Source organism: Zonotrichia albicollis, chromosome 15 (assembly GCF_047830755.1).
Source record: "Zonotrichia albicollis isolate bZonAlb1 chromosome 15, bZonAlb1.hap1, whole genome shotgun sequence".
NCBI lineage: Eukaryota > Metazoa > Chordata > Aves > Passeriformes > Passerellidae > Zonotrichia > Zonotrichia albicollis.
Window position 1 is genome coordinate 14,398,579 of NC_133833.1, and position 25,108 is coordinate 14,423,686.

A 25,108-nucleotide genomic window follows, 5' to 3' on the forward strand; every position below is an offset into this window, starting at 1 on the left:
AGTACAAACTCAAGGTGAAAAAGCAAAAATTCCATCCAGCGCTTTTGCAGATACAGTCAATTTGTGCATATGCTTGTTGTAAAGAAATCAGTTTGGGGCTCAGGGACTGAATGTCCCAATGCACTCAGCAGCCCTCTTCAGTCCCAGACAGGACAGTGAGGCAGGGCTGGCTGATTTTTCATCTGATTCTGATGATTATCAGAACTTACAGGCAGGTCTGTTCCTGTGGCTGTGTGGTAGGACACAGGATTATTCTCCCAACAAAAGGAACTAACTGTACAAGCACAATATTTGGTTTCATATCAGATGCTTTTCTTGTCAGCATTTTTCCCCTCACGGTTCACTGAGCACTGATGTTGTACCATGCATGGAAACCATTCAAAACATTAAACTTAACATTCCTTCGTAGATCAATAGGAATGGGCTAAATTCATATCAGCTGTTTCCTGAGGAAAACATTGCATAGATGTCTTTAGCAACAGCCCATCAGGGAGTTTAACAGAGCAAAGCAAAAGGCAGGTACTTAATTTCAAATATGCTTCAGTCCATTTTCTCACTAGTATTTGCATTTTCATTGTAGAAAATCTCAACATTCAACAGTGGCAATTAGGGTATATTTGAATAATCTCACCAAGTATTATATAAGGGAAACATTAAAAATCAGCTCATGAACTTTGTATAACACATGGTGCTGTGACCTTTTGTTTTCAGTGTGTTACACTGAGTGAAGAAATAAAAGCGGCTCAAAGGCCCACCTTGTACAACATCCTTAGTCATGAGAGCAAGATGATGATAAACAACCCTTGCCAATTTACTCTCATAGCCCTGTAACATTTAATGACTTGCATGGGTTATTTTAATTTTGTTTCATGAATATTTTCTGCCCCTGTAAGTTTTACAGTGCAGTCTGCTCTGGGGACGTGGAGCTGTGTCAGGCTCCAGATGAAATCCCCTGGTTCACTCCTGACCCTTCTCACAGGCACACACAGCCCCAGGCTACAATCCCAACGCTCTCCCAACTGCAGGCACTGGAATCAAAATGAAATCCTGGAGCATTTATGACTGTATTTCAAAAGCAAACCCAGTGCATTTAAAAGTAATAGCAGCTTTCATTTTCAGGACCTTTAAGTGTCTGAAATACTTTAAACAGGCATGGCCTGTTACCCCTGTGAAACACATGGAAAAGCTCCAGAAAGCCTCACTTAAGCTTCCCCTTGTACACACTGCAGATTTCAAGAAGAAAATCAAATGATAATTAAAACAAGGATGTATTTGGCCTTGCATCATTTTATCCACCAAAGCCTTAACTCATGGGGCACTCTGACTGGGCAATAAATCTCTGTAGGTAAATCAGGGTTCTGCTGCCATGGAACAACCAGGAGAGCTGAAGCCAGAAAACTGCTGATGGGAAATGGCCTTTTCTTTTTAAAGACGCTGATGAAAATCAAGATTTCCCATGCAGCACTTGTAATTTAACACTCATTAGTATCTCTGCACCAGTGATCATGCCCCCTACTTCCACTATCCACACACACCAAAAGAAATTCTCATTATCTGCAACATATTTCCAAAGTATTTGAAAGGACTTTTACAAGAGGATGAATGTAAACTCCTCTTTGGCCTCAGGATGACAGTCTATTATGGAAAGCAGCAGAAATATTTACATTATCATTATGATATTTTTCCTGTTGCGTAGATGAGATGTCTGCACTTCAGGTCATCAGTTCAATCTGTTCCTACATTTGCTTTGTGTGAGGAAACTGCCTCAGTGTGAAAATAATGCCAAATGCATTCTAATCTCTGTTCACCAGAAGGAAAAGACAATCATATTCACCCTGCATTGTCTCCTAGTTGCAGTAATGACAATTTACCAGTGAATTTCCCACTGTTCATTCTAACCATGGACCAGCCTCCAGCAGCTCTGAAGCACTGAACACTCAGGAAAAGACTTTTCAGCTTTTTCAGGCTGAAGGGGAAAGGCAAAAAAAATTCACATAACAACTAATTGATTCAAAGGAAATTTTCAAACAAGAAAAGCAATATCCATACAGCAATATGGATAGTATACATAATATACTATATAATATATATAGTGTATGTATATATATAATAGTATATTATATATGCACTCTATATATAGTATATATAATATAACATACTGAGTGCAAGTACACCGTGATGTGCTGACATTTGCTGACTAGCTCTAATGGCAAGGCCAAAAAAAGCCACATGAACAACGCAAATGCAGTAAATCTGAGCCTGACAAACTTAGAGCTGCACAGACTACCAGGGTTATCCAGTTTCCGGAAAAGAAACTGCCTATAAACCATCAGGTCAGAATCCCCCAGTAATAATATACCTGTGATACAACCTAATTCATCTCCAGCTGCAAACCCACAGCCACTCAATCCTCTGTCAGGCTCCAAAGCAGCCCCTGAGTGCCACAGACAAACCCACCCTGCAGGGGCCACCAACCCTGCCACCACCACAAATCAACCCCAGGAACCAGAACCCAGCACTGCAGGACCTACAAAACTTGACTGCTGCTCACAGAAGCAAAAAAAAACAAAAATAAAAGCCCAAATTCTGAAGCCTAATCTAAAGCAGCAAGCCAATAATGCCCACCCACAACTGCTGTGTTTTGAGACATAACAGCTCAGTCATGTGGAAGCCCTGGTAACCAGAAGCTGTCACTGTTTTTCCCCCATTTAAACTCATCACTCTGAAGACAGGAGCTGGAGGCAGTTAATAAGGACACATTTCAGAGCTGGCAGAGCACACAGAGCCACCCCCAGAACCCTCAGCATGTGCAGCTCTCAGTCAGGGGCTGACTGACCATGGAGCCCCATCCAGCTGCCCTTGCTGGGGCTCACTCAAACCACAGCAGATCCTGCACAAGTTCACAAAAGCCTGATTTTGCTAAGCACCTCCAGGATGTTCTCAAAAAGAATGAACTCTGATGGGAATTGATGTCTAATTGTGAGCACACACTGAATTTTTCAGTATTCCTTCTCTGATACTAAGAATAAAGCAAATTTTAAGCAGCATCAGAAACTGCTTACAAGGGCTCTGTTTATGCATAATCATGGTCTGTACTTAGTGAGCTCACAAGGCTGCTCTTGGTATGAGCATTTTGCTATTCAGGATTGCTTTGAGAAACCAATTACAGTATTTTTAATGTTTTATCTCCAAGCCCTGTGATTTGAAACTTGAATGTAGCTGAGAGTGCTTTAAAAACCCCAACATTCAGGAAAATGGACACCCAGCAGCATGGCTAAGGCTACCAAATAATTATCAAATAATTAAATGGCAAATTGACCCCACTAATTCGGAGCCTCCTGATTTCTTGAGCTCAATATCAATGAAAAGATGTCACACTTCAAAATTTATTCTCATAGCACTGTAACATTTAATGCGAAGGAAATAATAGCAAAGGAAAAAACACTGGAAATGCAAGGCAGGAGTTACCCAGCTATCAGAGTAAAACAACTTATTTCCAAAGCAGACTTATGCTTAATCTGCATGTGTGGCATTTCTTCTGGAAATGTATAATCCTTTGCCACAAACTCCCTTAAATAGCTTTGTAATAAGATGACCTGATCACAAGTTGGCAATAGGAGCCTCCTTAGAAGGGAGACGCCACTAAAACCCAGCAGCAATTTTCACAAAAACACCCTTTCCTCCCCAGTGGTGCCTGTTTCCCTTAAGAGGGGAAACAAGACATCTGCACACTATCATTTCAAAGAACCAATTTCACACAGGGGATAAATAGCAGCCCTGAGGAAGAAAGCCTTCTGGCTTTCAAAATGTTTTCCCTTGTTTTCTACTCTCAAAATAATACTAAGTTTAGAATATTTTATATTTTAAATTATTTTTCTGCACTAATTTAGACAAAAGAAGGATCCTTAGACTCTTCAAATAAAATTGGGGTGTACTTGTATTAAAAAAAAATTAAATACATTATTTCCAAGCAGAGCCCAAAAGAAGATGTACAATGACTTCAGCTTGATAAATGGTGTAAATGTCATCCAGCTATCTGCAGCACAAGCCCCTGACCTAATGCACATCTTTCCCAAGCCAGAATTGCACCCCAGAGACCAGCAAACACTTACTGTAATTATTTACTGTCTTCTGAAAGGAGCTTCTGTGATCTATACACAGTAAAACTACAATTATTGGATGTGAATGAAACCACAAAAACACCCTGTTACAAACCCATGCTCTTTTGTCATGGCAACACCCTAACTCAAACCCCTGCAACAATTGAATTGTCAGGATCCTGCTTTAATGGGAAATGATAATGGAGCAATCTGGGAGAGCTTCTCTATAGAAAGAGAACAAACAGAGGAGTAAAGAGGACACTAAGAAAATGTATGATCTGGTTGCTTTTCCAAGCACAGCTTCTAATGACACCCCCAAGATGAAAGAGTTTGAGCAGGAGCTGGGGTTTGGGGCTCTGAGCGGGCTGAGCATGGGGCTGCACAGGAGGGGTCACCAGTGACACCTCCCAGAGAGCTTCCAGCAGCAAATCCTGGAAAAATCAGCCATGTGCAACAAACCCCTGGCTGCAATAAACACCTGAGCTGCACAGGAGCCAGAGGAAAGCAAACACTGGGAAAATGTGACACACACTGCACTCACCCAGTGCCAGGCAGGAGGAGGCACAGACTCACCTGGGCACTGCAGCACAGCAGTGTCCTCAGGGAAGGTGACAACACCTTCATATTTACATGGTATTTACAGCTTCTTAACTAGAGCAATAACTACACAGATCCAGCTGCTCCCACCAGGAATCATTCAAGGAAAGTACATACACAAAATCAAATACACACACTGCACACATAAGGAAGTGAACAAGTCAAGGAAAGAGATGGCAAATAGCAATTTCTGAAAATAAAACACTGCTCTGCCGTGATTTCACTGTCAGTAAAGTTAATATCCCCCTGTGGCAGACACTGGTCAGGCCTCTCTCCGTGCTCTGATCTCACCCCTCAAGCCTCTCATTTGATTTTCTGTCCCTGCCCAGCTGAGAAGGGCAGTGACAGAGCAGCTTTGGGCAGCAGTGTCCCACCAGGGTCAGCCCAGCACACAGCCTCACCATTCTGGGACTCTGCTAAAACCAAATATTGCCTCTCTTTAAGGCTACTCACAGAATTTGTGTTGTGTGCTGCAAGTACCTACTCACTATTTTATCCATCTATCAATCAACTTTCAAAATATTCCACTAGAGGAGAAATAAGCATCCCACTGATCCAGCTCTGACAAATCTCACAGTGCTGCAAATACTGACACCATGTTAACAGCAAGAAATTCATTACTGAATGGCTGCTCCTGATACTGAGAGAAAACGCCATTTCATTAAAACAAATAACTTGTTTTATAATGTTTTCATGCTACTTAAGCCTACTTTAGAAATAACTGTAAATGAAGATGATAAAACATTGGGACAATATGATAAAACAATATGAAAAAACATTTAGAAATATGATAAAACAATATGATAAAACACTTAGAAATAACTGTAAATGAATATGATTAAACACTGGGACACCACAACTAAAAAATTTAAACACAAAGGTATTGGGCACACTCAGCCATGGACCCAAAATGTCCCAGCTCAGGATCACAGGGCTCTGCTTCCGAACTAAAACACTCATTTTTGGAATAAAATCTAGGTTCTGATAGTACTCAAAAAGTAAGTAAATTAATTTCAGAGTCTAATGGATGCTTCCATTATCCTGATATTTTGGTGTCAGGTTTCAGTATCTAAGTTTCCAGAGCCTGGTTTGCCCAGTCAAGAGACAGCTCAGGCAGTTCATTAAAAGTAAATAGACCCAACAAATGGTCCATGGCTATAAATTTGGTAGAGGCAATAATTCTCACTGCAAGACTTGAGTTTAGAGCCCTTCTAAGAGGTTTTTTTCACACACACAAAGGAGCTTTCCCATGACTACTTAGCAGCTAGCCTGAGGTATAGAGGCTTCAACAATGAAACAAATATATTCCTACATGACAGGGTGTTTGTGGGAAAACGAGCTTGTTCCCCCCTTTTGTTTCCAAAGATAAATAAGTATCTCATGGACCCCTAGAATACTTGTTTTTTAGTGAAAAGCAGATGCACTACAGTCATTTTACACACAAGCTTTGCACACAAAGGAAACAGGATTCCAGCAGACACAAATCTTTGCTTACAACCTTTACAGATAAATTTCACAAGTTGTCTTGGATATAAGAAAATAATTGACTTAGAATCAAAACCTAGTTTCATAGCTGTTAAATTACATGTTTCATTTTATTATACTTTTTCTGTGCATTTCATCACCTGTATTAAAAATACCTGTTCCTTTATGGATAGATATTAGTAAGTATCTGAAACTATTAAAATTATCTTTCATGCTTTTATTTCTCAATTCATTAAAAATGTCTTTTCCTTGATTCATTTTTCTCATTAAAAGTGCCTGCATTTTGAATTATTAGATAATTATCCCAGATAAAACAGTTGAGAAGCTTTAAAACCCAGGCAATGAAGGCAACAGAGCAATGAGAAACATTTCCACCAGAGAATCCAATCAAGGGCTCACTCACCATCCAACTTAAACTTAAAACCCTTATCTAAACCAAAGCAAACAAAATCCATGAGTCTCAAAGCCACTCTTTCTAGAAGAAAAGGCTCAAAGCCTTATGAGAAACTCACTTTGTGGGACGCCTCACATTCCATTTTAGGTTTATTTCACTATATATATTCCTGCTGGTAATACCAACCAGATGTGACAACGAAGCCCAACCAGCCCTGTAAAAGATTCAAGGATATCCTGAAGCTCAGAATTTAGGAGAGGCTCAGAGAAAAAAGCCAAAGGTACCTGGAGTTGAAGTGAGGGCCGAGGTTATAATCTGGGAAATATTCTGAATTCCATTTCAGTGGTTATCAGAAAGGGGGTTGCTGTGGGAATGCACTGAGCATGACCTGGTGACACACACGGGGACATCAGGGACAGCAGCACTGCTGTCCCAAGCCATGGGCACATGGAGAACCCCCAGGTTTGTCCTGCAGCTTTTCAAGTACATCACTGACATGAAACCAGGTCCTGCATTCTGACTGCCAGCAGGGCTGAAGAGACTCTGCTGATTACAACCAACAGAAACAAAGCTGGTGCCTCCAGTAAAGCCCCAGGTTTCAGCCTGGCTGGCAGAACACACAGAAAAGACCTCAGCTGCTTTTTCAGCCTTTAACTACTCCTGAAACATCAACAGGTCCTCCCTGAAACCCCCCAGCACACAAAATTCCTGCATGTTCAAGCAGCTCCATTACTCCATCTCCACCAAATTTTAGCCATGATAATAAATATGCTCCATTTTCACACTCTCACTAAATTTAGAATGTCATCATTCTATTTAGCTTTATCTTAGGAAAGTCTAGTTCCTACCTTCATTAACAAAGCCATGGGCTGTTACATTCACTGCATGCCTGCTGGAGAGGGCAGCTTCAGAATCACAGAATTCAGCTCTCTTTCCTCCATGGACAAGACTAGGAGCTCTTCAATCCAATGAATGAACCCAAATCTTACCATCTGGACATACTGCACTGAAATATTTAGTACTTGAAAATTTTGCATTGTTTGAGCTGTAGCAAGCTTACAAAATTAAAATACTTGAGTTGTGGACTTCCTATTTTATGAGGATAATAATTACTGAGAAGAAAATAACAGAGTAATGTCGGAGTAACTCAGAGTCAAGAGCTGGAAAATGTGGCAGCAGAAGTACTATGCTATACCGTGGAAAATTAAAATTAAGACCAGCCTTATCTATACTTTTTAATGTTCATTTAAATTCACTGCTCGTAAATTCCACAGAATCTACCTCACCCCTGCATCAGCCTGTCCTATAGATTTTTGTTTCACTGCTTTTATGCCCTTTCATCACTTTCTCAGCTCTGCTTTTTTCTGGAGAGGCCGGGTGAGAGCAGCTGCAGGGAGGAATGCAGCAGCACTGCCCCTGCACTCAGGCAGTGAGAGCAGAGGGGCACTGCTGCATTCACACAAGGCACAGCAGAAATGAGAAAAAACAGCTCTGAATCTACCAGCAGTGGGACCAAGACAGCAACATGAAACAATAGAGAGAAACCATATATATGTGCGTGGGTGTATTTTTATAAATTCTAGTAGGAAGCAAATTTTTCATTCTTCTCCCATGACGGAAAAACACGCAACCAAACTACCCTTGGAACTGTAACAGTTCACTTGAGCTAAGATTTATTTGCTTATAATACACACTGTATTTATATAACACTTGTATCTTCAAAAGAAAAAGCGAGTTTCTTCTGACAAACAGAGTTAAAGTGATCTATCTAATGCAGTGCTCAACAGTAAGCCAGACTGAAAGGATGTCAGTGAATAAAGACAAATGTTCCAACAGCACCCGTTGGGAGGCATTACAGAACACAGCTTTCAGATTAATCACTCCATTCTATGGAACTTTATTACAATCTTTATATTCTAAAAGCAAAATTATTGCCCTTGCTGTTAAGGGCTATAATGCATCATGATTACATGACCTCCTGAAAAACACACTGTGGTACTGAACAGCCTCAGCTACTCTGGCTTCAGTTCTTTGTGCAAGGACAGATGCACACGAGTTGTCAACACACACAGCATTCCACTGAAACCACAAATTACCAGAGAGCTCCTCTCCTCACATCCAGGTACAAGGAGACCACTCTCAGAGCAATTTCCAACATGTTAAACTGGAATTTGTAGAGATCCAGGTAAACTCTGTGAAAGCTTTTCTCTGGAAAGCATCATCTTGTCCTTAGACAACCAACCCATGTCAAGCAACTCTTCTAACAAATAAATACAACTGGCACCTTCCAGAGACCAGATTATGCTATCTGCAACCATGTCACAGCTCACACTTTGTACTCAAGCAGAGTTTCAAGATGTAAAATGTAAAAACCATGGACATTAGGAAATGCAACCAAATTGTTCAGCTCAAGAAAATCCATTCAGCAGATATATCCTAGTGAATTCAAAAGCCATGACAAAGCTTGCAAAACAAGTCCAACAAAGATTTTTCCAAGCAGATTTTAAGACTAAAACACATCTATAGCTTATATTTTTTAATATATTTTTATATCTGCAGAATAATAGCAGTGACTTGTACAGTTTTTCATGAGCAAGTTTCGACAACACCAGAAGTTCATTAGAGAATTTCTCCAAAATGTTAATATCATTTGTTGCACAGCACTTTTCAGCTTGCCTCTTATTAACACAAACCAAGAACCTACTTCTTTAAAGTCATCTGATTCCAAAATTAATCTGCATTATCACCATGGGGTTTGTATTTCCACGGGAAGAGAAATTTACTGTCTAAATGGTTTAGTTGCACATAGATGCAATAAAACAATTATAAAATCCCCACATGAATGGACATGAATTTTTTCAGCCACCCTGTAATAACTTCACAATTTCACTGACCAAACCACAAGTCTTAGGATCTGATTTTCCATAAACAAGCTCAAGCATTAAAAGATCAGTTTTACCAAATTTCAAAAAGCCAGTGTGGATCATGAGTTTAACTTTGGCAGGATCCAGAAAATTATTTCAAACAGTTTTTGACTACTCCTTTTTTGATAGGAACTACACAGGCACCTGCTCATCCATTTTATTTTTATACACTTAAAAAATATATATATTTTGAAAATCATCCAGTTATTGTTCTAACACCACCCTCTCCCTCCTCCTACCAAAAACAAATAATGCCAAGCTCATTATATCCTTCTCTTGCTATTGAAGTGAGCTTTGATGCCATCAAAACATTTTATAACACAGTTTTTATATTTCAAAGAAAAAATTATTTGCTTCTCCGTAATTTCTCCTCCTCCTGCCTGACAAGGCATCAGCCATAACTTTGCTGGTCTATCTGGAAAAGCCTGACTCACTTGGAAAGATAATTTTCCAAACGAAAGAATTTGTAGCCACCTCCATTATTTTAAAATGAGTATAAGCACTTATTTTTAAAATAAAATAAGTATATGCACTTTGTGGACATGTAGTCTGAACCAGATATGTGAACCTGACACTTTCTATGGTTTCTGTAACTTTATATAAAGAATTCAAAATAAGTCACCTTGACGTCATCCTGGTGAATGGATGAAGAACACAAAAATTCTGTGGTTTCTCTTCCCTCTGATATTTATGCTCTACCAAATTGCAATTACACACAAGCAAACATAATACATCCCCTAAAAATCCCTTACTAAGTGGCAGTTTAATATCACAGAAATTAAACCTCTCGCCACAGTCAAAACACAAACATGTGAATCTGCACAATAAGGAACAGAAAATAGAAACACACCACAGGAAAGTAAATCAGGTTGTACTTACAGCCTAGTTAACTTCTGTGTGTTCTGGAAAAGCAGCTCAGGAAGAACTTGCAATTTATTCTTGTTCAGACGCCTAAAGAGTTATAATCAGAATAAAAAAAAAAGATTAGATTATCTTCCAATTGAAGAAGTTTATTCTATTATGCATAAATACATGAAGCTCCCATTGCATTAAACCTCATGTTATGAATTTGCCATTGGATTCCTTGAGCATTTTATTCATACAGGAGCCAAACTGTGTCACTTGTAGAGTGCCTGCCCACGTGCACGAGGTGGGGAGTCAAGGACAGGCAGCACAAAGTTTTAATATGGATGAGTAAAAAACATAACTTTTAAATTTTCCTCTGGATGCCTACTGAGAATCATACACTGCTTCAGGAAAGGCTACTGGCAGGAATCTGGATTTTCATTCTTCTTCAATAAATGTAAGCACAGTAAATTCAGTAACTTGACCAACCAAGATTAGTCCCAGATTAGCTATTATTTCTGTACTATACATAATTGCTTTTTTAAAAGAATTTTCTTGAAACTTCACTTGGAAAACCTGAGCACTGTTGTAGAAAATATGAACATATGGGTAACCAGATGACTACATGGTGATTTGAAATAGAATATTAATCCTGAAGATTCTTCCAGGAACATTTTAGAGAACAGATTAGTGTTTATACATTAGTCCCTTTTACTCACTCACTACACAAGTTTTTACTCTGGTGACAACTTGCCAGCTTTTAGCAAACAACCATTCCAAGCTATTCCAGCCCTGTAACTATAAAAAGCATGAGCCTCCTCTCCATAAAATGTGTGACAGCCCTGCAAAATCTGCAAGAACTTCTGCTTCAAGACACAATCCTGTTTTTCATTCTTTTTTAATGAACACACTCACCTGCTCTCACAGTCCTAATGAATGCAATTTGCATAAGGAGTTCACCTGAGCTAATTACAAACAATCTCCACTGCATAAAGGAGAAGATGAGTTGTTCTCTAAATTCATATATGAGCCTTATGCCCCCTTTGTTCCCAATCCACCTTCCAGGTTCACTTTGATAGCAGATCCATTTCTGAAGTTTTGATCTCCAAAGACTCCTGGAACTTTTATAAACCCTCTGCTGCTTAGCACCCCATATCTGCTTTCCACTTCTCTTGCATGCTGAGTAATCTCACTATCAGAATTCAGGAATTTTTGGAATTGAAAGGCTTTCCTGAGATCAAACCAACATTGTGGGGTTTCATATGGCAGAGTTTTCACATGGCCACCATATGAACGTGTCTTGTGAGACAAAGGGCTGATGGAGGAGAGGGGAATTTCAACTTCTCTTTCTGACACCTAGAACAGATCAAAGGCTGCATCTGCAGGCTCACAGAGCCTGAGCACTGTGCATTACACACACCACATGAGAACCAGTATTTGGATCTGCTGAAGTTACTTCCTGCAGCTTCTACTAAATACTCAATGACATTTTTGAGATAAATGGACAAAACAGCAAATAAACCTTTAAATAATATGAGATATTCTATTTTTGCATCTGAGAAAATACATGGGAAGATTTGAAACGGGTTTCCCTTACACCCACGTGACATTTCACAATTTTATACCTAAGTAAACAATCTTGTTTAATTCAAGGTTGATGGCAATGTGCTACTTAGCCCTCATCAGAGTCATTGCCTTGGTTAATCATGTTTATCTTTTAGAATAACAGGATGAAATATAACAAAAAAAAAAACTTATTCAGGGCTTAGCACTCCTCATCCATCCTCCTTCACCAAGGCCACCAGTAGTCATTGAGAAACACTGAACAAAATTAACTTATTTATCATGCAAAATGTGAGGGTGCCAGCGAAATGCATCTCTTACACACGGTGTGAAATGTTTATTCCTGTGTCTGATTACCATTTCAGACCTCACAATGTACACATAATTATGCACTGTCAACCCAAAGTCATCTGACTCATCTCAAAGCAACATCCCAGGAATATGTTTTAAGGTTATTCTTTTCTCTACTTGCAAGGATTTCACAAATGCTGAGCTTATGTTTATTGTTCTAAGCCAAAGAAGTTAATCAAAATCAGATTAAATATCTAGAGCAGGAGGTTTCACACCAACAAGCAGACACAAAAATATATGTAGTAACAAGAAATTGTATTTCCAGGTCAGCAAATGTTTCACTGAGAAGTGAAACATTTACAACTTCCAGTGACACAAACAACCCAGATAGGGAAAAAAACCTAACATCAAGGGTTTTTCTTTCATTTACTATCAAATTAATCCAGAAGATTGAACATCTTACATTATTTCCTATTATTTATATGGGCCAACACTCTGCTAACTGTGATAGCAAATGGACCAAGTTCTCAGCTGCCCTTTTCAACTCTCTTAATTTTACTATCTCAACTTCCATACTGATTTTGTTTCAAACATTATATGAAGTAACATCCACACAAGGACCCTTGCAGAGCTCACACTGTGAGCTGCCCTTCACTAGCACTAAACATTTTGTATGGGTCTAAATGTACTTAATATTTTTAATATTATATTGCATTAAATGAAATGCTTTTTACACTGCAGCAGGAAGCAAACAATTTGTCTATCAAGGTCAAGAACTCAATGAAATTTGGCCTTTAACTTATGTAAACTGGATTTCCAAACTCTCACAGCACTGCTGGTCAGTGCTCCTGCACAGACTCCATCCTCCAGAAGCTCCAGGTGAGTTTATTTCTGCCACAAACCAGAATTTTCAGCTCTCTAATCCCAGGTTATGTTACTAATTGATAATGAAGCACATTAATGTAGCACCAAGCACCTGAAGACAACTGTCTATTGCCTTATTTCAAACTATGGGACTCTCCAGACCTTCCACCACTTCCTAAGATTTATTTCAAGTTTAAACTTCCTCCAAAAGTCATTTTATTCATAGTTGTATTCTCAGGGGAACTGTGGGAATGGACAGGGAGTTGTTTCTGTTGAACATCACCTACTGTATTATAACTTCTACTGCAATACCTACTGAAATATAAGACTAGATCACCTCATAGAAACTTAGACATACTTGATGTAGGATACATTTAACATGCTACTATTTATTATGTGCCAGAAAGCCACCAATAGCCTAGGAAAAAATCCCAATTACACCTCTTATTTCTCTTCCTGGGCTTGGGAGAAAGGCCATTAAGAAAGTCCTCAATACAGAAGTATCAAAGTACCAGACAGGATGTTTTTAAATTCCAAAGAAAGAGACAGAGACATGTTTAAAGATAATTTAATGCAAAGACCAAATGTTCTGAATGGCCATTTGTAAGCAGTGTTTCCTCTGGTTTGACAAAGAGGTGCCAAACATGGATGAAATGCAGTGGAAGAGTTCCTAACACATCGTTTGACAAGAATTGGAATTTATCCTCACTTCTCAGTATCAGTTCTAGGACAGAGCAGGAAAATTCCAGTGCAAGGTGGAGCAAACCTTGGGAACAGCAGCACAGGGATGGAGCTGTGGCCCAGGAGAGGCGCAAGCACACCCGGGCACACTGAGGGGCTGCAGCCTCTCCATACCCAGTGATCCAAGAGAGGAACAGAAACGTCCCTGCTTGCCCAGACCTGTCCCCATCCCATTACTGAATTAATCTAAATCCTGCCAGCTCTCCAGTTTTAATTACAGCAATACTTTTGTGTCACAGACACATTTTATGAAAAATCCTTTCCTTAGGATTTTTCCTCCTGAGAAGCTGAGAGGCTTCAGGAACAAAATGTAAACAATGGTTATCTGCTGCTGTGGAATGCAACAGGTGCATCTGGGATTGGTCTCATGTGGTTGCTTCTAATTAATGGCCAATCACAGCTGGCTCGGACTTTCTGAGACACAAACCTTTGTTATCATTCTTTCCTTTTTCTATTCTCAGCCAGCCTCCTGATGAAATCCTGTCTTCTATTCTTTTAGTATAGTTTTGATGCAATATATATCATAAAATAATAAATCAAGCCTTCTGAAACATGGAGTCAGATCCTCGTCTCTTCCCTCATCCTAAGACCCCTGTGAACACCCTCATACTTTTGATTTTATAACAAGTATATTGGAAATGGTGAAGCCATAGAACAGTGAAATAAAAACAGTCTGCAAAAAGTTCACAAACAAAATGAGCCAGAATTTTATAAAATGATTCTGTGGATGTTGTTCCTGGGACTGTGCTTTATTAACAAATACAGATATTCCTGATTTTAAATTAGTGACTTAAAATAGTAACAACATCAGGTCATACCTGGAAAACGAATTTAAATCCAAGCCAGTTTTGCAGCTGTAACTGGCTACATCACGGAGCAATGTCACATCAGCTCTGTGAATCTGAACAGTAGACTACAATTTAAAAAAAAAATGTAATTATCAAACTAAATTCCTGGGACTGTTCGGACTAGGAATGCAGCACAAAAAGAAACCCTTGGAATTGGGCTCTTCCCTCAGGCTGGGAGCACAGCAGCCCTGAGCCAGGGTGTGTGTGCTCACACAGCACCATCCAGCACCCAGGGCAGGGAGGAACCTGGGGCAGAGCCAGCCAGGATCTGCTCCACATTATGTGACCTGGGACTGCTGGATGGGAAAGCAGCTGCTCAGCCTCCAGTGTATCCCAAACTGGATGCTTTACAGCTCATAAGACCTGCAAAGTATTCGGGGAATTTGGAGCACTGGGCAGGATGATGCATAATCATTGGATGAAGGAACAGATTGGCTGCAGTGCTGGATCAGAGGCAGCTCTGGATGTGCACAGCATGGAGCCCAGACTAATAAACCTCCTGGAAGCTGAAGAACTGTGCAGAGAGGCTCTCCAGGAGTCATATCAGCTCTGGCAATACCTGCATTGAGTCAAATTTATTAACTCTGATTAGACACATGCTGGCTGTGCAGTCAACAATCTCCACACACCACAGCTCCCTCCATTTTCCAGACTCCTTTAACCACTGCTATGCACAGGAAACAGAACTTGGCATGTTCTGTTATGTTAGTCTGCTCCTCAGGTCCCCAAAAGTGACCCAACAGAGCTGACCAGGCACCAAAAGTACACACAAAGTCCTTGATGTGCAAGCCAAGGGTGTCAGGAGCCATCCATCCCCTCCATGGTGCCCATCCATGCCCTCCATGGTGCCCACCACAGCAGGACTCCGCTCTGTCACAAGGCTCAGAGTCACCCTGGTGCTGCTGGAACATGTTTAGGGAGCTGTAAAGGGTAAAAGCTAAAAGCCCATACTTCTGTCTGCAGGAATTCAGTGCAAAAGTCAAATATTGCTGCTTCTGAAATTACTGTGTATCACTGGAACATTCTTGAGAATGGCTGCTTACTAATTCTTAATATTGGATGTTGACTTCCTACATAAAATTGGCACATAAATGTCTGCACTTCACAGCTCTATCATTACAAGCTGCATTTTCTTTCTTTATAACTTAAATGGCCTAAAATGCAGACTTACAGAATTTGTGACCTTTTTAAGTCCATCCATGCAATGCTGCCCTCTGGTTTATTCTGTTTTCTTTAGAGCAGCCCCACACAGCATCAAACACTGTTCCAACACTTCCTCTCACCTCCCCAAACCATTCTGCTCACATATATAATAAACAAGTGCCAGGTTCTGCCCTGCTGCCCACCTGGGGGTTCCTGTGTCCTCAAGGCAAAGGGGGAGAGGGAAACAACCTCGGTGTCAATCACAGAATATCAAGGGCCCTTAAAAAAACAATGGAGAAGTTATTAACTGTGAAATTCCTGCCTTCCTGGCTCCAACCAGGCTAATCATATTCCTTCCTCTGTCTGAAGCTGGGATAGGAGAGAAACTTAACTATTAAGATTCCCCTGATTATTAAAAACACAGAGTGAAAAACAACCATTGAAGCCTGGAAAGAAACAATGCTACCAGACTAGAGAAAGATTGAAGATGTTTATTAGGATCATTCTCTGAAACAAATGAAGATAAAGACCTACACTTTTTAATATTAATTATATTTCTGCTTTATTCCTTTTCTTCTGGAAAACTTCTGGGTGAATAAAAAAGCTTCAAAATTGGGAAAAAAATCCATTTTTTCTGAAGGCAGAGGTCATCTTTTCCTGGAGGATAAACTTTCTGTGGGGGCTGATTTCAGCTGCACCCCTCATGCTCACACCACTGGAAGGGTCACATCCAATCCTGGTTCTGTTGTCTCACAGAGCTCCACTCACAATAAGAGCAGAGAGGAGCTAAATTTAATCTCTACTGAAGGCATGATCAACGTAGATGGAAAAGAAGAAAATGCATATGGAAGCAGAACGAGAACACTGCTCAACTTGCAGCTATTTTAATCTTTTTGCAAGAAGAATCTAAACCAGATTCTTTGCTACTGCAAAAGGAGAAGACATTCCAAGAATCCCTCACAGGCAGAACCTCCTTTCCTTCTCTGGGCTAATACCACCAGAGCAGGAATTTAGAAAGTTCAGAAGAATTTCAGGGTTCAGAAATCCAATAAACAGGTAAAAAGAACATATAAAATATCATAATTATGCATTTCTTATACAATTAGTTGGGATAACATGAAAAAGCTTCAGTGCAATCACAGTCCTTGACTTCTCACTCATTAATACCCAAGTTGTACAAGGAGAGGGTCTGAGAAACAACACTAACAGATCACACCAAATACAATTGTAGATTATACAGTTTGAGATATTTTTGAGGTACTTTGAGATATATTGAGATACTTTTAAGATATTTTGAGACAGAGTTTTATCAGCTTCATGCTCTGTTCTCACAGCTTCAGGACAGTTCTACTCTGAGTAAGAAACCATCAGAGAAAACTCAAATCCCCCTTTCTGCCAAGTTTCAGTGAGCTGATGCCCATTCACTCCACAAGAAATTTCCTCCTTCAAAGTTCCTTCAAAGAGAGACTTGCCTGCTTCCCATGGACAATGGAATCAATATGAAAGCCCAAAGTGAAAGTAATTCAAGTATCATTTATTCAAACTGGGAAATCTGTGTAAGGTTTCCAATGCAATTTGATTTCTCATTATGCCACTGACTCAGTTTGAAAGTTTTGAATACCATAACATGAGTTACCTCAGGCAAACTGCAAATATTCAGGGCCTGAGCAGAAATCACCACATTTACACGGCTATGGAGGGAAAAAGCAAAGGATCTGGCTCTGCTAGATAATCTCACAGCAAAAATCTCTTCTGCACATCTTTGTTTTTCATTTAAAATATCTTGCAGTACTATACTAACATTAGTGAACACATTCCACCCAGAAGTTTAAGGTGATACACAGGCTCTGACTTAAACCTGACAGTTTTATTATTGTCTCCACATAGAGCAATTACCTGGTTTTAACCCCACAAATGTGTGATACGCATCAGCCTCCAAATCCTGTCTGCCTTTCTGCTGAGCATTGCCAGCTTAGACCCAGATCAAAGCACTTCATATTTTTCATGAAGTAAGGAGCACTCAGTTCCTTTCCACACAAGTTCAACAACTTTCAAGTTTAACATCCATATTCACACTGCTGCCTATTACACAATTCATTCTCCAACAGAAAAATAAAAACTACAGTGGTTTTACATTTTTAATGGGTAGCTTTAAAGGAGCAGTCCTGCTACTTCAGCCTTTAATATCCAGAAATTATCCAAGTGGCTTTGGGTTCACTCCCCAGCTTGGCCATTTATTTTATTTCACACTCAGCACATCTGGGTCTCCCTTTTGGCACTGAGCAAGGTCCCTTTTTCTCCTTTGTTGTCAAGAGCTCTGTGGGTCTATCATCCTTGGAGATGTGGCCCAGGGAACAGGATGCAGTTAAAAGAGTTCCTACAAGTTACTTAAGGAAGAAGTGGTTACATCACAAGCTTGGGCAGAACCAATAAGCAATAAAAATGACTTAATGCATGAAAGACTGAAATAGAAAGACAGGAGTTACTGAACTCCAAGGAGTAACTAAGTTTTTCTTTGGAAGCACTGGCTTGGGAAGCAGGAACAGGAGCACAGCCAACTGCCTGCAATGGTTTCACCAGAAAATCCTATTAGAGTCAAGAAATCCGTAGTGATCATTAATGTAACTTCTCCTTTGCTCCATATCACTTCCTCTTGGTAAGGAAAAACAGTCAAGATGCAGCACCCAGTAAAAAAAGTCAACCTTATCCATTACCTTCTGTCATCACCTCTTTATATTACTGCCCTAGGAAATAAAGCCAGACGATCTATAATGGAATTTCAATAAGGGCACGCTGAGGAAGCCCAGAACAACCATATTACAGGATTATGGTGTGGGACAAATGAACTTCTTCATCCACATGATGTGTTATTTCAGAAGCTTTTACAAAAAACCTGGGAGAGATACCACTGCAAGTTGCTAAGGGACCATTTTTGAAGGAAAGCTGTTTATAATAGTTTTAACTTTGAGACCCCTTATTACTAACTTAGCAGGCTGGGTGGTCCTGGTTCACATTTTCAAAGCTGTCACAAGTAATAACCTTTATTACCAGCTTCTCATTAGACTGAGAAAGATTAGCTCCCCTCCTCAGAAGTGCAGAGTACATGTCTGTGCATTTCAGCAGCACAGGAACTGTGGCTCTGTAACACTTCATAGCTTTCAATACTAGAATCCATCTTTTCTTTTTTTTTCTTTCCAAAGTATCTCCTCATATGAAAATATATGACATTAGGATGGAGGACAGAACCACAGAGACGGTCCCTGGTTAGGAGCAAACTACTAACACTGGCAAGGGAAGCAGGAGGAACAGATTTAAATTTCAACTTGTCCGAAAAACAATGTGAAGAAACAAAAACATCCTAATTACACTCTTGTGATCATCAAAAACTGCCATCAATGCCCTAAAGTGATACAGAAATGGAGAGAAACCTTAGTATCAACCTAAGTGAAGATGAGAATAAAGACATGTGACAGAATGTTCATTAATGAAAACAGCAAGAAAATCGTTTAAATGCAGAAAAGGCAAGCAGAGGTGCATGCCCAGTCTCTCAACACAGCAGCAAGTTTACACAACTACTGAGTTACAAACATGCACTGTAGTACCTCATGTCTGTCTGCAGAAGACCTTAATCTACAAAAATTAACAATTTCTTTCAACTATCATTCAAAGAAGCCAAAAAAGCTTGATCCGTAAACCCTCAAGCAGAGATGGTCTCTGCTGAAGTTGCTTCTCAATTTCTGACAAGTTTTAGAAAGTTTCCTATTTCAAATCAGAAAAAAATTGGGAACTCACAAATGTAACTTCAAAACACTCATTTAGAATGAAGAAACAGGATGACTTTTTCATTACTCCACTGACTATTGTGAAAAGAACAGGAACATAATCCAAGAAACATAATCTGCTGGACTACCCCTAAATGCCCATAACTTTTAACATTCATCCATTTTTGTAAAGACAGTAACACAGACATGACTAAGCCATTTTTTAACACCAGTGAGTAATCTCTCCAGGTCAGGGCTGAAAGCCTATGAAGAAAGGAAAAAGTAAATTTTAGCATTCACATCTCCAAGCCATGCTGTCCCTCTTGACAAGTCTTACAAGCTTATATTATTTCTAGAAGTCAGAAATTGCTGTGAAAACTTCTAAGTACAACACTTATAGTAGTTTCTAGCAGAAGGAGCAGAACCCTGTTCCTGTTTGAATAACTCAGCACCAGCCCTGCTCCCCACAGCATCCATATATAGTAAGGAATGCTCAGGGCACTGTGGTGCTCCCTCTCCCAGGGATCTGTGCCAGCAGAACCAGGGGAAAAGGAAGATTTGCAGGATCATCTCAAACTGGATGCTTTAAAAAGGCTCCATCCTCCCAAGCCAATTGAATGGAATGAGGAAATGATGGAGTGGCACCAAGAGCATGCTGCACACTTGAGTCCAATGTGACAAGCAAAAAGCCAATACCAATAAAGGTATTGCCCTACTCAAAGAGATCAAACAGAAACAGCCCCCAACTGCTCTGCCAGCACTGGAATCACCTGTCACAACTCAGCATCTCCTGAGGAAGACACAAAGGTTATCAGGCACCAAATCCACCTTGCCTAAAAGCTGAGAGCTCCGAGTTTCTGTGATAATTCCTCTGATCCACTTCTGCTTTCCCAGAAGGTTTTCAAATGCAGGGCTCAGCTGTTCTGAGGTGTTTCAGCACCCAGCAGCTCCCATTTCTCTCCTGTATTCCTGACACACTACAGGACATCTATTCCACTCAGAGTCACCAAATACCAATATGAAAATGTACATGGAACATCCACAATACCTGCTTGAACCCTAAAATCCTCTCTTTTTTTTGGGATCCTCATACTAGAACACCTTGACCCAAGCAGAAAGATCCAGAAAAGAGATGATCTTAAGGAACTGAGATTATGAAACTAACATAAAGTTAATTTTAGCCAACATGGATTGGTCTGTTGTGGTCCATGTGGAAGGAAGGTGCAGCTTGATGGGAGCTCCAGTTCAACAGACACAGCCAAAATGGAGTTGTGTCACAAAAAAAGCAAAGTCAGGACTGTACTGATCTGCTCCATGGCAGAGAGACCTCAAGACCTACATATTCATGTATTCTCCAAGAACAAAAGGAGGTTAAGTGCTTTGAATTCATCATGTTTCACTCAGGAGCAGGATTATTTAAGGATTGCTGTGCTCCACAGCATGAAATTCAGCCAACACTTATGGTATTTCTGGGACAGCAAGCAGCATAATCCTTCTAATATGAGGAAGCTCAAAGCAGCAAAACCCTTTTGATGAAATTATTTAAGCTAAATAAAGTTCACCCAAATAATTCCAGACCACTGATGCAGCAGTTCTTACCCAACAGTAACACAGACACTTAAGCATTTCCTACAGATCTGGAAGAAATGACTGCTAAATCCCGAAGTGTTTTGCTTAAACAAATACCCTCATAAATCTTCACCAAGTATGAAAAAAACCCGCTAAAATCAAACAAACAAGGCACAGAAAATAATAATTTTAAAAGCTGTGATGCAATGTGCAGGGCTGATCAGCTTTTCCAAGGGAGTTCTGGCTCAGGACACTGTCCTTGTCCCCCTTGCTCTGTCACCACTGCTTTAGGAAGCCCAGGATTCCTGTGGTTACAGAACCTCTTGTCTGCATAAATGAGACCCAAATTTGTTTTTCCATGAGTTCTTGTGGGTCAGTGACCTATTACAAAAACGTTTTTGATGAAATCAGGTTCATTTATTTTCATGTTGTTAAAATAAACCTGGTTGTTTTGTGGCCCTGGCCAGAGGCACTAATGCAAACCAAACCCTCTCACTGAAGCATTGCATCCTGCTCCTGCCCTCACCTCCCCTGAACTTTTCCTGTGTTTGGATTCCTCCTGTGCTGGCCTATTGACAGAGCTGCTAATGGCTTCCCTAGGAAAAGAGGGGAGAAATTTTAATTTTTTTCTTTTTTTTTTTTTTAATAATGTTTGCAAAAGAAATAAAAGGTTTGCACTTGGACCAGCCATAACCAAGAGCTTGGCTGTCCAGCAGTGGCTGAGTAATGTGTAACTGTGTAATTATGTGCTACAGACAGAGCAAGCCATGAAATTTGATGGTATTAGTGCCCTCTAGGAGCCCACAGGACATAAACACAGTAACCAGGAACTGTCATTTTTCCAACTGCACCTACCCTATTAGAAAATTTCACCTCCACACACGTTCAAAGAAGTGGTTTCCTAAAATTATTTCATTCACTGAATAGTCGCCAAAGGGTAAGGAATTGACAGCTACTGCACCATTTTAAAATTTATTTCACAGGAGTCTCATGACAAACACAGAAATAGGGTTCTTGGACAAAACCCATGGACAAGAAAGAGTGGCAGGGATTTATCTTGGAACTATTTTATAACTAGAACAAGCTTAACTGTTTTTTGGTGGTGGTGGATTTTTGGTTGGCTGGTTTTGGGTTTTTGGGTTTTTTTTTTGCTAAATAAAGGTGGTCCAGCAGAAATCCAAAGCAGCAGGTAGTACACAAAGCATCAGCTCATCAAGGTTTTCTGGTTCTTTTTTACCTTTTTTTTTCCCAGTTCACCTCCAGATTGTGTGGACAAGCCCTACCCCTTACAAGGCGCCCATCAATAGTAGGAGGATGAAATTTTGACCATTTCAGAATATCTGTGCCCCTCTCATCAAGCACAATTCCAATAAAAGGGTCTGGGGTGCAGGAACCCACATTATCACACAGCTGAACACATGGAGAAAGTTTTGCCAGGCTGACTGGGGGATGGATTTCCACAATTCATCTGCACCTATTTTCAGTCCTGAAACTCCAAGTGCAGAAAATGCAGGGATTTTTTTGTTTTTTATTTGGAAATTGACATAATTTCACCAGGGTCAAAGGAAAAAGCAATTTTTAGGTTTTTCTAAATGGATGGTAAGTAATACAAAACATTTTCAAGCATATAACCTGTACTCACACCACACCAGCTCGCCTGTGCAGAAAAGACTGGTATTTCAAAATGATATTTCAATGCTTGCAGCAATGCTTGATTAATTTCAATAAAAACTAAAGTTATGAGCTTTAACATAAGGAAAAAACCCCCAACATCAATATCCAAGCCACAGATTTGAGGTGCTACCCTGCTCAGAGCACATGGCACAGCTGAGCATTGCTCTTTTCCAAGTACCCAGCACCCACAGAATGACCAAGTCTGCCTCCAAAAAAAGCCCCAGATATATTTTTTTTCATGTTTCACCTTTTCTTTATGCTTCTGTAAGTAATGTTGCTCCCAGTGAGGCTTCTAAAAACCAGCTGACCTTTTCACATTGTGGTTTAAACTACTGAAATACTAAGAATAAACCACAGCCAGCTTTATGAAGACACTGAACAGGACAGTGGTTTCTGTATGAACCAAACACAGACTGGGGGCATCTGAAAATGACCCAGGTTTTGCTTCTAGAAGCCATTTCAAGCTTTTTTCTTTTTTTTTGTTTCACCACAGTCTTACTCCATGAGTGATCTATACTTACACTTGAACCACTGTGTGTCCCAAAAAATAAACAAGTTCTACCTGCAAGCCCCTATTGGCAGGAGAAAGTAAACACTAATTAATCTTGAGATACTGAGGCATGGACATTACAGAAGTGTCTCTGTGTGAATACAGACTACTTGGTTATTCTGGTGTACATTCATATTACACAATATTCAGTTTTAACCCTGAACAGAATTCATATTATTAGAGTTTTAGTTTTAAAAAAATCCATTTTTATTTGTTTTTTTCTAAAAAAATAACATGAATTCTCTAGTTTCAAGGTTATAGTTACCTCAGCCCTGTGGTAGATCTTTTGAAGAAAATTCAGCAAGTTGCTAGGTATAATTCCTGACAAATCTGGTGGCTATAGATATAAAACAACAAAATTCAAAGGGAAATTCATGAATTTCAGACTATAAAAATGTTAAGACAGTCTTAAAGCTTTAAGCGTGCTTCATTTTGGGATGTGTGCTTACTGCTCACGGTATATTAAAAAATATTAATTATTCCTAGTCACCACCACTGTACTACAGCCAAAATAAGGGAACATTTCCTTCTGAAAAATTAATGTAAATGATAGAATACTTTATTCCCCATATGAACTGGGATGAACTAGTCCTTACTTGAGTATTTTGTCCCATCCTGAGCTCTTGTGAGAATCTTGACTCTATATGGAAATGTATGTACCAGACATCTTCCAACATTCCCTTGCAGAAAAAATGACTTTTTGCACTAATAGCTGCAAATCCCCCTCCTGCCCCAGTTTTATATGGATTGCATCTCTGAAGTGTGGGAACAGCAAAAAGAGTTCCTTTAAACAAAAAAGAACAATAATCATTCCTGACCATATCTGATCCATCACTCTCACAATGGACGGACATCTCTCTCAATTACTGGCACTTAAAGAGTGTAAGAAAAATCCATCTCAGTGAAATCTTCCAGAGCAGCCAGTGCACAGTATTGACAGATAAGGGAAGCATGTGAGCCATTCACTGGGAACATTTATTTTGGCTGTTTGAGCCAAGAGCAGCACATAATGCTGAATCAAAAGCAATACCTAATTAATTAACTTCCTTCTTCCTTCCAACAATCAGCAAAGGTGAGACTGGATGCAATACCTGCATTCTTCCCCTGTGGCTGGCTCAAGTGCACTATTCACATTCCATCTGTCAATATCTATTTTACTATTTTATCCTTTTTTCCCCATACAGATCAACAAGAGCTGCTCTGTCCTCACTCCTGGTTTTGTCCTGAGTGATTCTAAAGGTAAAATATCAACCACACAGCTCAGCAATCCACCATCTGCGTCTTGCATAGCAGTTTCCATCATATCTCATTAATAAAATTGGTATTTGTTATTTTATCTTCGTGTTGTAATTCACATTCCTCAGGGAAGCTGCTGATTTCGCCTGGGTTTTGTTAAGCAAGTCTTACAAGAAACAGGAATTCCTTACTGGTGACTTCCTCTAGAGTCAGATATCCAGTGTGAGCTCCTGCAGGGGTGAAGGGCAGCTGGGAAATCATTAAATTCCTCGGCTCCAGGCATGATAAAACATGATTTATTTTAAATTTGATTTGGGATTGCCACAGCATTTCAGCCCTCTCCGGGGAAAGGACAACACATCCCTGAGATTTAAGAGGTGGTCAGCTGGTCCAGCAGGGCAGAATTAGATTTGGGAAAGAGAGGCAGATCAGTTTCTTGCAAACAGGTGAAAATCAGCGAGTCTCCATTTCTGGGGCTGACTTCCAGCCCAGGCAGCCCCACACCCCATTTCCAGCAGTGCC

General features: G+C 39.9%; 1 protein-coding gene across 4 annotated transcripts in view; it reads right to left on the minus strand.

The window, feature by feature from the left end:
• The window catches only part of SLIT3 (slit guidance ligand 3), a 482,838-nt gene that overhangs the window by 427,475 nt on the left and 30,255 nt on the right, over nucleotides 1–25,108 (minus strand). For all 4 annotated transcript variants that reach the window (XM_074552528.1, XM_074552527.1, XM_074552531.1 and 1 more), the window contains exon 4: nucleotides 10,380–10,451. In XM_074552528.1, coding sequence (XP_074408629.1) covers nucleotides 10,380–10,451 — 72 coding nt within the window. The remainder of the gene's footprint in view (nucleotides 1–10,379; nucleotides 10,452–25,108) is intronic.